This window comes from Marmota monax, unplaced genomic scaffold, assembly GCF_021218885.2.
Source record: "Marmota monax isolate L192 unplaced genomic scaffold, Marmota_monax_Labrador192_F-V1.1 WCK01_AAM20220418_F8-fsc00136, whole genome shotgun sequence".
NCBI lineage: Eukaryota > Metazoa > Chordata > Mammalia > Rodentia > Sciuridae > Marmota > Marmota monax.
This window is the reverse complement of record NW_026693905.1, coordinates 4556485-4570136: the sequence shown is the minus strand read 5'-3', so window position 1 is coordinate 4570136 and position 13652 is coordinate 4556485. Positions and strand designations below refer to the sequence as shown.

At 36.9% G+C, this 13652-nt stretch overlaps 1 protein-coding gene across 30 annotated transcripts in view; it reads left to right on the top strand.

Annotated features, from left to right (window-relative positions):
* The window catches only part of Map2 (microtubule associated protein 2), a 291958-nt gene extending 281367 nt beyond the window's left edge, over positions 1-10591 (top strand). For all 30 annotated transcript variants that reach the window (XM_058585200.1, XM_058585196.1, XM_058585197.1 and 27 more), the window contains 3 exons: positions 2607-2688; positions 6346-6458; positions 6670-10591. In XM_058585200.1, coding sequence (XP_058441183.1) covers positions 2607-2688; positions 6346-6458; positions 6670-6885 — 411 coding nt within the window. In that variant the 3' untranslated portion in view covers positions 6886-10591. The remainder of the gene's footprint in view (positions 1-2606; positions 2689-6345; positions 6459-6669) is intronic.
* Positions 10592-13652: the final 3061 nt, after the last annotated feature.

Genomic DNA, 13652 nt, shown 5'->3' with positions numbered 1-13652 from the left:
ATGCCTTCAATTTTTCTCCATTCAGAATGATGCTAGCCTGAGGCTTAGCATAGATTGCTTTTACAATATTGAGGTATGTTCCTGTTATCCCTAGTTTTTCTAGAGTTTTGAACATAAAGGGATGCTGTACTTTGTCAAATGCTTTTTCCGCATCTATAGAGATGATCATATGATTCTTATTTTTAAGTCTATTGATGTGGTGAATAACATTTATTGATTTCCGTATATTGAACCAGCCTTGCATCCCAGGGATGAATCCTACTTGAGCATGGTGCACAATTTTTTTGATAAGTTTTTGTATCCGAGTGGCCAGAATTTTATTGAGGATTTTTGCATCTAGGTTCATTAGAGATATTGGTCTGTAGTTTTCTTTCTTTGAAGTGTCTTTGGTTTCGGTATCAGGGTGATGTTGGCCTCGTAGAATGAATTTGGAAGTTCTCCCTCTTTTTCTATTTCCCGAAGTAGCTTGAAAAGTATTGGTATTAGTTCCTCTTTAAAGGTTTTGTAAAACTCTGCTGTATACCCATCCGGTCCTGGGCTTTTCTTAGTTGGTAGTCTTTTGATGGTTTCTTCTATTTCCTCAATTGATATTGGTCTGTTTAGGTTGTCTATATCCTCCTGACTCAATCTGGGCAGATCATATGACTTAAGAAATTTATCTATGCCTTCACTATCGTCTAATTTATTGGAGTATAAGGATTCAAAATAATTTTTGATTATCTTCTGTATTTCTGAAGTGTCTGTTGTGATATTGCCTCTTTCATCCCGTATGTTAGTAATTTGAGTTCTCTCTCTTCTTCTCTTCGCTAGCATGGCTAAGGGTCTGTCGATTTTGTTTATTTTTTCAAAGAACCAACTTTTAGTTTTGTCAATTTTTTCAATTGTTTCTTTTGTTTCGATTTCATTAATTTCAGCTCTGATTTTAATTATTTCTTGCCTTCTACTTCTTTTGCTGTTGTTTTGCTCTTCTTTTTCAAGGATTTTGAGATGAAGTATGAGATCATTTATTTGTTGGTTTTTTCTTTTTTTAAGGAATGAACTCCAAGCAATGAATTTTCCTCTTAGAACTGCTTTCAATGTGTCCCATAGATTCCGATATGTTGTGTCTGTGTTTTCATTAATCTCTAAGAATTTTTTAATTTCTTCCTTGATGTCTTCTATAACCCATTGATCATTCAGTAACCTATTGTTCATTCTCCAAGTGCTAACTCTATTTTGATAGATCTTGTCATCTAAACTGCAGGCTCTCATAATCTGTGATACAAGTAATTTACAGGGTATCAAATACAGAATCCTTAATAGTCTGATAACTCTTGGCTACTCATTCCTCAACGGGGCAGAAATGGAGTTGAGCAATGAGGAGCTCTTCTACAAGGAGCTGTTGCTGAGCATAAAAATATCATTACCATGGGAAATCCATAGGATTGTCTGCTGGGCTCCTTCAAGGATTCTGGTCTGAGCCTCAGGGTCAGTATTTACACTGACATGGTCACCCTCCTCCCTGTTTCCCTGACTGTAAATAAACAGCACATGGTGGTCACAGGAGCAACTCCAGTCCTGATAATTCCCTAATGGTAACAAAAAATGGAGCATCTTACCTTGTATTGCAGCCACTGCTAGTCAAAACACAGTAGAAAAGGACAAATTAGGATAATTAAAGATCTTAAAGTGGGCCTGGGGTTGTGGCTCAGTGGTAGAATGCTTACCTAGCATGTGTGAGGCACTGGGTTTGATTCTCAGCACCACATATAAAAAAATAAAATGAAGTCCATTGACAACTAAAAAATTAATTAAAAAAAAAGATATTAAAGTAAGTTGGAGCCTCAAACCTCCAAAACAATAGTCTTAAACTTCCCTCTAGAAAAGAAGCACTTGTTTAAATATGCAGATACTCTGAGCTTGTCCTTCCTGTCTTAGTATTTCCCACATACTCCTAATGCAAATGGACAATGGATCACTTGCAGCAGCATTGCTTCAAATATTGGAAGAGGAAACATTTTCAATAAAAGATAAAAAGAAAAAAGATGTTGCTATCATTTTATAACTTGTTGTGCAAGAAAAAGCCCATTTAGCCAAGATATGGCAATTTTGTAACAGTTTAGGAAAGCACATTTAGAACCTTCTTCTTGTATCTTAAACCTTTAATGCTGATTTTTGTAACTGTGAGCAGTGTTGGTCACTTCTATGTAAAAATCACTTTATAAAAAAATAATGCATCACTTCTCTTGGTTCTTTGCTTTTGGAAAGGTTTAATATGGTATGATTTAGTTCTCTGATTGGAAGCTGGCCTTATTAATACAGATATTTCTATGCTTTTATGGCATGATCTGTTTTCTATTAATAAAACCTTCTGTTCCAGGATTTTCATTCATTTGGGTTCTCTTCTTTCCAGTCCAAACATGGGGGAAAACATATGGAAAGTATGTTTTCCTGTGTGTGTGTGTGTGTGTGTGTGTGTGTGTGTATTTGTAAGCATATACCTCAATTTGGATTTCTGGATATGCCATTGCATGTGGTAAATGTGCATATTTCCAGATTTTTTTATATGAGTTTGGGGTTTTCCATGTCTAAAACTATTTTAAGTGTGTTTTATGTGATTCACACAGGTACAAATTGTCACCAAGAAGATAGACTTAAGCCATGTGACATCCAAATGTGGCTCTTTGAAGAATATTCGCCACAGACCAGGTAAATGAACCATTTTTTTAGTACTTTGAGAAATATCTACTTGGATTCAGGAAATTGGCAAGCAATTTTTTTTTGTTCTTGTGAAATATCTAATTTGAAGGATATTTCAAAACCCTGAAATTTTATGCTTTTATTGAGAGAAACTTAAGTTAAAAATTTCAAGGCATCTTCATTTGAGACAAGTGAACCTAATTACCATTAATAGGCCACATGTCATAGAACAGGTTAAGAGCTAAAAGGTGCATAGATGCATGGGTCTCTGTGTTCAACATGCTTATTGGAGACCTTTCAAAACATATAGTCTTAAATACTCTCAATTATGAATTCATACATAGTAAGATTGACTCCAAAAGCAGTATTTACAAACATTTTTTTATGAAATTGTTTGCCTACATTCTGTAAAATAAGAACTGTCCTTAGCACAACCAAAGAAACTTGTGTATCTGATGAATTTCCCACATCCTTTACCTGGTCAATCAAAACTATGAATCCTCAGCACAGTGCACTGCTTCTCCAACTTATTTGACCATAGACCCCATTTCAGTGTTCTGAAATATCTTTTAGGATTACTGCTCTAAAGTAGAATTTATATTCATACCTGCTTTGCAAGGGTGGGGGTCACCATTTAATGTGTAATTCTAACATAATATGAGTTGTTTTCTCTGAGTATCATATATTATATATTTTTGCTAAATCCTGCTTCCATGTGTGTAATAATGGATATCTGTCAAGTGTGTGATTTTATTGAAAATATCTTGATACAATTTGTATTGGATTATGTAAGGACAAAAGGAAAGTAATTGGTTGTAACCATCCACGTTTGGCATCTTAACTTCTAAACCAGGTAGTAGATTCTTTCCATTAATCATTGTCTCAAATCAGAAACAAAGTATAAACGTAACTGAGCTGACAGACTCAGAAAGTCTGGGGCTGTATGTTTTCTCTCATATGTGGGAGCTAAAGAGGAACAAGGAAAGAAAGGTGGGAGTTCTCATGAAAATTGAAGAGAGATCAGTGTAGTAGAGGAAAGGAACCAGGCAGAGAGGGCAGAGGGGAAGAAAAAGAGAAATATTGGGAAATGATATTGGAAAAATTATATCATTATTTTGTGTACGTGTATGAATATGTAACAATGAATCCCACCTTTGTGTATAACTATAATATACCAATAAAAAATATGGAAAAAACATTTGGGCTGAATAAGACCTCTGGCCAGGAGAAGACTACTAAGAACTTATTGGTTGAAAACAAAGATAGATAGAATAAGTTTCAAAATGTATAAAAACTTTGGAGATATCCAGAAACCAGGCTTCTTTAATTTTTGTCAAAGGGTGTTTATGAAGCAAGTCAAGGAGTTAGAAACTGGAATTAGCTTTTCTGCTGTTCATGAGACAGCAGGGACGTGTCCCATACTGCATATCTTCATAATTTCCCTTTCTATAAAGCTGGAGTCTGTTAACACATAGTTGACTTTGTATTGCTCAGTCAATTTCTTGCAGAATACAAAAACAAAAAACAAACAATCAAACAAAAACTGGGCTCTTTCATTCTAGACAGTGAAGATAAAGTTAATTGAATTCACTTGGGGCTGGGATGCACAGAAAAATCTTACACAAATAAGCAAATCATATTCTATGTATGATTTATTGGTCATAAAAGACAATTGTCAGATACTCCCACCTATTTCTAAATCTGGCTCTTGGTTCTATTGTAATTGAATCAGAAAACTAAATTCATAATGAAGTAATCCATGATGATCCTTGACAACAGCAAGCACTTTACCAAGTTCCTTTGAAATATGTGGTGTCTAAGGAGAAAGTAAAGCGAACAGTTCCACACCTGGAGGCACAAATCGAAATATCTGCACTTCCCATCTGAAACTTGATAAATATTTTAGTCTTTCACAATTACAGTTCCTCATGGGTGCCAGAGTTCTTCACAATCAAAGGATTAGATCTCTGAATTCAAATGTATTTCTCTGATAGTCAAATAAGAATTTCCAGTGGGAAATCTACAGAATTAGACTACTCAAGTTTCCTTTTTTAAAAAATATATTTTGGGTCCATATTTGAATTTTATTTTTCTTTTCCTTTCAAAATTGAGTTTGAAAAAAAATTAACAACAAAATTATGCTGAGACAATACATATTCAGAAAAGGAAGCTTGAGAGCAATTAATGCCAGAGACTACCAGAAAATATGAAAATAAGATCCCAAAGAGGTTGATCTTATGTCATTGAAAGCCCTACATCCTCCAGTGTCTATCCAAGATAATTAGATTTTATGAATCTTTATGAATCATGCTAATCCCATCACAACCAACAAGTAGGATCCATAGTCTAGCCCTAGGAGTGTTGGTGCACACCTATAATCCCAGCAGAAAACCTCAGTGAAGGATAGAACATGACACCCTAACAATCAGCAGATCCTCAAGTTTCAGACTAGTTAGCATTAGAGGAAATGGCAAGGTCAAAACTCTATTCCAGTATTATCAGATCAAAGTCAGGGTCAGATTGATCCTGCGGCATCTGTCTAAGAATCTTAAGATCCTTTCTCCATGACTCCAAGTGCTAATTAAGGTGGCAAGGTCTTAAAGGTCATAAACAACTCAGCTCCTGACTTATTTCATTAATGAAGTTATCAATGTTGAAAACTTACAGATGAAGACAGTCATCTCAGTATTTATGGAGGATTGGTTCCAGGACCCCCTGAAGATATTCAGATCCATAGATGCTCAAATTCTTTATATAAAATGACATAGCATTGCATTTAACCTATGCACATCCTTCTGTATATTTTAAATCATCTCAGAATTACAATCCCTGACACAATGTAAATGCTATGCAAATAGTTGTTATGCCAACACATATATATGTATTTGTTATAGTATCGTGTTGTAGTATCGTGTATCATACATATATCTATGTTTATAGCCTATACGATGTTGAGGTAAGTTCCTTCTATCCCTAGTTTCTCTAGTGTTTTAAACATGGATGGGGTGTGTGTGTGTGTGTGTGTGTGTGTGTGTGTGTGTTAGTAGTCATATTGTTTAGGAGATTATAAGGCAAAAGTCTGTATGTGTTCAGTGCTAATGCAATTTTTTTCTCCGAAATATTTTCAATCCAAGATTCAGGATCTGTGGATATCAAAGGCCAACTATATTTTGCCTGTATTTGTACCATTCTATTCTAAAACTTTTTTGGATAAGTTGGCTTGTTACCATAAGAGTTTCATTGCAATATAACTTTCTCCACTAGAATTGAAAAACTGAGAATTCAAAGTTTTATTTTCATTGTTACTTTCAGTGGTTTTTGTTGTTATTGTTGTGGGTTTTTTTATTTTGTTTTTTTATTACACCAATAAGAAAACCTGCTCTGATTTCTAAGGTAGACACAAGTAAAGAAGAAAAGTATTAACATGTGAGGCAATTCATATAAGATAATAAGAAGGATATCATCACCTTGTTCATATGGGGAAAATAGTATGTACTACAAAATCTAAAAGATTCCTTTTACGTTTCTTTCACTCTCAGAGGGATAGAAGAGGTAATAAGTCTGTAGTCTTCACTGGTCTATCTACTATAATCATTGGGGTAAATAGTCATCACAATATAAGATTTAATTTTAGCAAGGCATTTAAAAATCTTTCTCCTCTCAAAGGTGGTGGACGTGTGAAAATTGAGAGTGTAAAACTGGATTTCAAAGAAAAAGCGCAAGCGAAAGTGGGATCACTTGACAACGCCCACCATGTACCTGGAGGTGGTAATGTCAAGGTAGGAAACAAAAACATGAGCCAACCCTGTCTTGAAAAAAAAGAAAGTTCTTGTGAAATAGCCTTTGTCAAAATGGGTCCCAGATTGAAGACTTAGACAAGTGGCAGAGCTGGAAAGAAGTCACATTAATATCAGCTCTGAAACACAGGGAAAGAGTCAGGGGCCAGTAAAGATGCTTGAGTTAATGAGAACTGATGCTTGTCTCAAACAGATTGACAGCCAAAAGTTGAACTTCAGAGAGCACGCTAAGGCCCGCGTGGACCACGGGGCTGAGATCATTACGCAGTCCCCAGGAAGATCCAGCGTGGCATCACCCCGGCGACTCAGCAACGTCTCCTCATCTGGAAGCATCAACCTGCTCGAATCTCCTCAGCTTGCCACTTTGGCTGAGGATGTCACTGCTGCACTCGCTAAGCAGGGCTTATGAATACTTCTCATCTAGCACTGGAGTCATAATATTTAGGCATGAGCTCTTGGCAGGAGTGGGCTCTGAGCAGGTGTTATATCCATTCTTTACAAACCATAAGATAAATAATCTCATCCCCAAACTGTAGTAATTGTTACAATTTTATAAAAAAAAATGAATAGTATATGCAGAAATTGACCTGATTTCCATTTGCAACAGGAACATACTGGCTTTACATGGGTTCAATTGGACAGTTATTATCGCTCTGCTCTGTTTTGCATGGAGTATTATTATTATTTTAAAAGTTGCATTTTTACCTTTCATGTGCCTGAAGGCTATCCACTACATTCTGAAAGGCCTTGTTAAAAATCCAAGCTGCTCATTTCAATGTTCTGTTTCTGGGCGAAAAGATAAAAACTGCCCATTGTAACTTATTTCAGGTTAAATTAAATCAAGAAGTCTGATTGCAGGAAGGGAAGAGCATGTAAGAAATACGTTTTTTTAAAGTGTTATTTTGTATAAATGGGAAGAAAGATGCAATTAAGTTATTAACATTTGGGACCTGGATAATTATATCAGAGTATGTCAATCCAATAAATTATTTAACTAACTAAAAACTAGTTACAAAGCATTTGGGCTGTGGTTGAGGAAGTGGTGTAAAAGTGCATCTCTTAGGAATGACGCACTTTCATTAGGACGGACTCATGTCTGATTAGAATGTCAGTTGATTGGCTAGATTTGTGTCCACACTACCAGTTTCACACTCCCTTTCCATCTGTTTGATACAGTATTATAGATATAAATATATATATATATATTTCTCTGTGGCCATTTGTGATACTTCCTCATATACTTGAATATTATACTTCTTTATTCACAGTATCTGTGTCTCCTGCACCCTTTGGTGTTGCGATTTTAGGTATGTGAAAGTAGATGTTAGCAGGGTTCTCTTCCCTATTAAAAAAAATACATTAAAAAAGACAAAAAGTTTTAGCATGAAGTTGCTTTCTGTAACAACTCAAAGCTGTAACCCTGTTTTAGTGCCAGATACAAGTCTCTCCCGTGATGCTAGAAAAAATTATTTTTCTTTGCTTTCACCAACCTGGAGTTTGTGGGGGTGGGTCCAGTTATACATAAAAGGGTTTACAGATTGTTGGTTTAGATTATGGATATATCTCATTTTTAATCACAGAATAGTTTGGGTTTTATTCCTATAATCATTCATGAAACCAACTTCTTAAGATTTATTTTTCTTTCTTTCTTTCTTCTTTCTTTTTTTTTTTTTTCATTTGCTAAAGTTGAAACTAAGAGTGGTAATTTGGGACATGTGTTCCCATTCTTTCAAATAGTACCCGCTTATTAAATTCTCTGACAGGAGGTGTTTGGTTTCCTTACCCAAAATAAAGATCCCCTGATCAGAAAGGAAAAATATTTTGAGGAGCTGTAGCTACGAAACATTTGAGACACAGATATCTAACTCAGTTTTTTCCAGAACTCCGACATTGTGCTCTGTAGAAGAACACAATGTGACTTAGTATTATTTATCGGTAGGTAACATTGTCTTGATTTTATATATAGTCTAGAAATCACAAGTGAATTAATTAGTCTACTTACAAATCATTCATCTTAGACTGACGAATAAGCATTGAAATAGTCCATGGCCTGAATAAGGCAAGGACTTATTATCCCAACTGGGATGGACACTTTTTAGCATTTTACATGTTCTTTTTCTTGCTCAGGGCTGTAGGCTGGATCTGAATGGTTGAAATAAAATATTCTTCTAGGTCTTTGATCTCTATATGTCAAATTAATTCCTGAATATAAAGGTTGTGATGATGGGCGTGGACTAGACAACAATGAGCATCATAGGCAAAAAGCCAAGGGAGGCAAAGACAGAGAGACACAGGTACCACTTTGTGACCTTTTGGACATGGCAACCTGACAGTCCCAAGGGACACTGGGAACAAACCTCACCATCCTTTCTGCACTAGGGTTTACACAGGCACACATGTCTTAAACCATTTATAAATCAGTTATTTTTTTAAAAACTTAGAAATCACTGAGTAGGTTTATGGATGTGTCTGTTTTCTGCCTAGTAATTGCTGTGAGATTTCATCAATCTGGGCAATTTATTCATCATGTTCCCTTGAAGTGCACCAGAAAATAGGAGACGGAATCGTTGTGTGGAGACCAAGGGTATTTTCTTACATGTTTTGATACTGTTAGTTAGTGATTAAAGTTCTCTAGAAAAAAAAAACAAGTTAACAGCTTGTTAGAATAGTTTTAATGTTGAAAACAATTCTTTTCAAGCTAGTTCAATGTTTTTTTTTAATAAAAGTTAAGACAAAGTAAATATGATTTATATATTAAAATTCATTTTCTTATAAATACATGTCCAAAATGACATATGTCCAAAATAAAAATTCTACAAGATTAATAGATTTGGCACTAAAACAAATGTTTATTTCTAATCACAACAAAATTGTAATACATCAATGCCCTTGTTTTGTCTGAAAATGTGATTCTTTCTTTATAAAGCTAACAAAAAGAGACTGAAAATTTGTGCCAGCAAGAGAGAGAAGCACAGAGTGAAAATGTCTTCTTATGGGACAATGGGGTGGAGCCCATCTTGCCTTCACTCTTAAGATAACGACTCAAATTAAGCTTTTTGGACACCACTTTTGTGGGGACACATACGCTGATCTAGAAATGAAAGCTGCTTAGTTCCATTTCTAGATCCTCTAATGCCAGTTTCTCTCTGGCTTTAGCCTTTGAGAACCTGTTTAAGAATACATAAGTAATCCAGAGTTCTAAAGAGTTAAAAGGCCATCTTCTCCAATGAACTCCCTCTCTCTGGGTCACCTGCAACTGAAAATTGGATACCTTGCAACAATGCAGGAATGATCCGAGTTCATGATGAGCTTCCAAGGCCATGTTCGTTTAGGAACCAACTCTCTCTGGATTCACCTGCTGAGTTCCAGCAGGGTGATGGGCTGAAGTCCCACCCATAAGTAAGACACCTTTGTGAGTTATGGCTGAAGAAGGCTGAAGCAACAGTATCATTAAACAGGAGAATGTACAGATCATGCCCAGACTTCTCCATACACACACATAGAGTAATACAGCAGAACTGGGACCATCAGCCAAAATAAAACAGCATGTCAGCATTATCAAAGAAATAATCTAAATGTTGATTCTGACATAGCTGTGATTATAGTTTTTCTTCTATTTTTTAATGCCAGAAGAAGGAAAGTAAACCATTTGTGGTCTAAGAAACAAAGATAAAGTAGATTGACTTCTTCACAGTTTAGGAAGGCAAATTCCAGGCATTCCTTCAAAGACTGATGTGCTAAAATCAGCAGTGATGTTTGTTTTTTCACACCTAGAAATTTTAGCCTGGGTGTGTAGGTTTGAGGCCAAGTCCCTCAGCAGGAAAAAGACTATTTTCAAACTCAAAACTGTCAATCATAAAAGTCCACTTCAACTTTAGCAAAAAGAAAAAAAATCAACAAAAAGTATACTTTGTATGCTGGGATTCCAAGGTTCCAAGGCACCACTACAAATCTGTGGGGGGTTTCTTTCTTCTGATAATTCTAGAGCCTGTTACCATAGAAAGGCATTTCTTCAATGGCTGGTTGTAGTTAGCTCATGTTTTTCAATCAAATTTGCAAATGTATTTGTTGCTGTATAGTGATTGTTTTGCAAAATAAAATTGCTTGTCACCTAATTGCTAGTTCAGTTTGTGTATGTGTCCTTATAGTAGGCAATTTTATATTAACTCATATGATTGATAAGAGAATTGGGTTGTGTTTTGTTTCTTTTGTTTTTTGTTTTTTTTAACCACAGAATGTCATTGGCAGTGACAGAAACTCAAATTAAATTAATTTAAGCATAAAGTTATTTCAAGTAACTGGCTAGATGGGTATATCCACCTCAGGCATGGCTGGATCTAGGCACTCAAAAGACATTATCAGGAAACTTTCTTTTTTCATTCTTCGTTCTTCTTCCTCTTGTAATCTCTGGAAGGCACCCCTTCCATAATAGGCACCAGAAACTCCAGACTATTTTCCCAAAAAAAGCTTCTTTCTTGGGAGTGCTTAACAAAATGTGGGGTCTGAAAATCTTCAGACAATTTGGATTACCTGAAAATTTATGCTGATGGGTCACATAACAGACTCTTTCACAAGTGGTTAGAATGGAAGGAGATTAAGAGGAATATAAGAAGAAAATGTTCCCTCCAAAGTGAAGTCAGGCAGCTAATGCCAGAAGAGAAAGGAATTGATCTATACCATATCAGCACATCCTATATATTACTATTCGTCAGCCTCTAATCTCTTGTTACTCAAATCAAGTAGAAGCGTCAATTGTGAGTTTGTTAACAATGCAAATTCTCATCCCATGCCCAGTCAACATATAATATGCCCACGCCTGGGACATTTGCACATGAAAATATGAGAAGCACTGATCCCTGCTTAAGGATGTGCTTAAGGAGAAAACTCCATCACTACCCTCTAAGAGAAAAATATATCCTGAAGACTATTTCAGACAGTGTCACTACCTCTGATACCAAACAGTTTAGATACCAAGTACTACAAAGTTGTTACTGGAAACAGAAATTGGTGTTAGAGGTTTGCCAGGCCTCAAATATCCTAATTTAGTTAAAACCTGCCTCTCTTATCAACAGTTTCTTCACTTCCCATGGAGTCATCCTTTGGTTAGATTTGGGACAATCTGTCCAAAATCATTGGGGTTTCTCTTTAATAATAATCTTTTTCTAAAATTAGCATCCATGTTATTATCCAAAGAGTCTTTAAAACCTGCAAGGGATTGAGAGAGACGTTTATTTGTCCAGTTGCATGCATCACAATAAAATTCTTGATTCCCCTTTTTATTAATTAACCAGGCAGAGATGATTTCACTTGCCTTGAGAAGAGAGGAATAACTCAAATATAATGTAGGATGACAGGATAACGTTCTGGGTAGCTTGCAGGGAGAAACATCTTCTTCTCATTTATGAAGTGGCACGCACTTGTAGAACAGTGACCTAAATAATTCAGGGCTAGAGGGCTGTCCGAAGTACACAGTTGAGCAACCTAAAACTGTTTCCAAACACTAAATCCTTCACCAGTTTTCTTGAAGAAGTATCGGAGACACACTTTCTTAAAGCTTCCTTTTGGACTCCCATGTCTTTGCTAGAACAAATACAACTCAGCTACTCCCATTTCTGCTCTTGGGATTCCACTAAAATCTCCTCTCCAGGGCCTGAGTTGGGGTAGTAGATCTGCAGCCTCCAGAAGTGCTTTGTTTGACCTGCAATGTTTTTTGAACTCCAGAATTTCACATGCACACATCCTCCATATTTGCATCTTTCTTTGAAGTGGTAACAGATTAGGCACCATTGGGCCTGCGTTTGTGGCCACATGCCCTACTGGGCCTGTTTTTCTTCAGAGCCCACTTTATTCATTTTCCTATCACTATGGGCACGGCACTGAAGATTTACAGTTTGTAACCCCTGAATGAGGCGCCTTGTCCTCTCCCTCCCGATTACTTCTAACAATCCCCCTAATCCTACAGCAAAATTAGGGAGGTCAGACTAGAATCTTCAGGGCAATGAGGACCCTGGGAAAAACAATATTTAATAGATTCATCTCCATCACCAGGAAAAAAGAAAAAAGCCTTTAAGTAGTACCTTAATTTGACATTAGCGTCTGGTAATTCTCATGCCACCCACATTTATCATGAAATCAAGGTAAAAAGAAAAATGTGGTGGAGTTGTTGCTCTGTTTCTCCCACCCTATGATAAAGAACTCATGGTCAAGTAAGAAATGGCAAATACTGTTCTACTCAGTTGGCTTGAACCTACTGAGGACTTGCCTATTACTTGTAGAAGCAATAAAACAAACAAACAAAGGGCATGGAGAGGAATTGCTCTAACCTAGACAAGGGAGTGCTGTGTTCTTAGACCCAGGACTGATCTTCAAGCACCAAACCCCTTACACAGCTGAGTAAGTTGTTATATTGGCAGGCTTGCTCTCCAAGCTTCCTCCCTTCTACCTGTGGCCTGTGGCCACCTAGACCTTCCCTGGGCTGCAGTCACCCTTCAATTCCAGGACCTACAAGATTAACACCTGTCACAGCAGGTAGCCTCCAAGATGCAGCTCCAATTTCCCAAAGTCTTGCTTTCCAGGCACCAACAGTGGCTACTGTCCCCACAGAGGATCTGGAGGGCTGTCCTGGGTGCTACCAGCTATTGCAGAAGCCCAGGTGGACAGTGTAGGAGGAGGTCTGTGCCAGCACCCAGCAGCCTGCTGGTCTACCAGTCAACCTGCCACAGCTCTTACTTGCTCGCTCCTGACAATGACTTATTCTCCCCCAACTCCTGCCAAGGCAGAAGACTGGAACCCCACTGAGGAGTCAGTGCCTTTGGAGACATCCTGATGGGCAAATACCTGGTGCTCCTATAACTACATCTTATCTATAAACACCAGTCTCCATTTGCCATCCCCAGTATTTTGTCTTTTCCTGTGTAACCAGCATGGCAAACAAGCATAACTCATAAAATATGATCAAAATGTAAAGTTATTTTTGTCTCTCGCAGACCTTTAAACATTATTTAGTGGAAGAAATCTTTCCCTGCCTTGAGCTAAACACAAAGGCAAACCTATGACTTTTAAATCACTGTAAGACAATAAAATTCTGCTGGTTACAAAAAGAGTCTTATAGCTGGAGGTGGTGGCACATGCCTGTAATCACAACAATTTGGGAGTCTGAGGCAGGAGGACCACAGG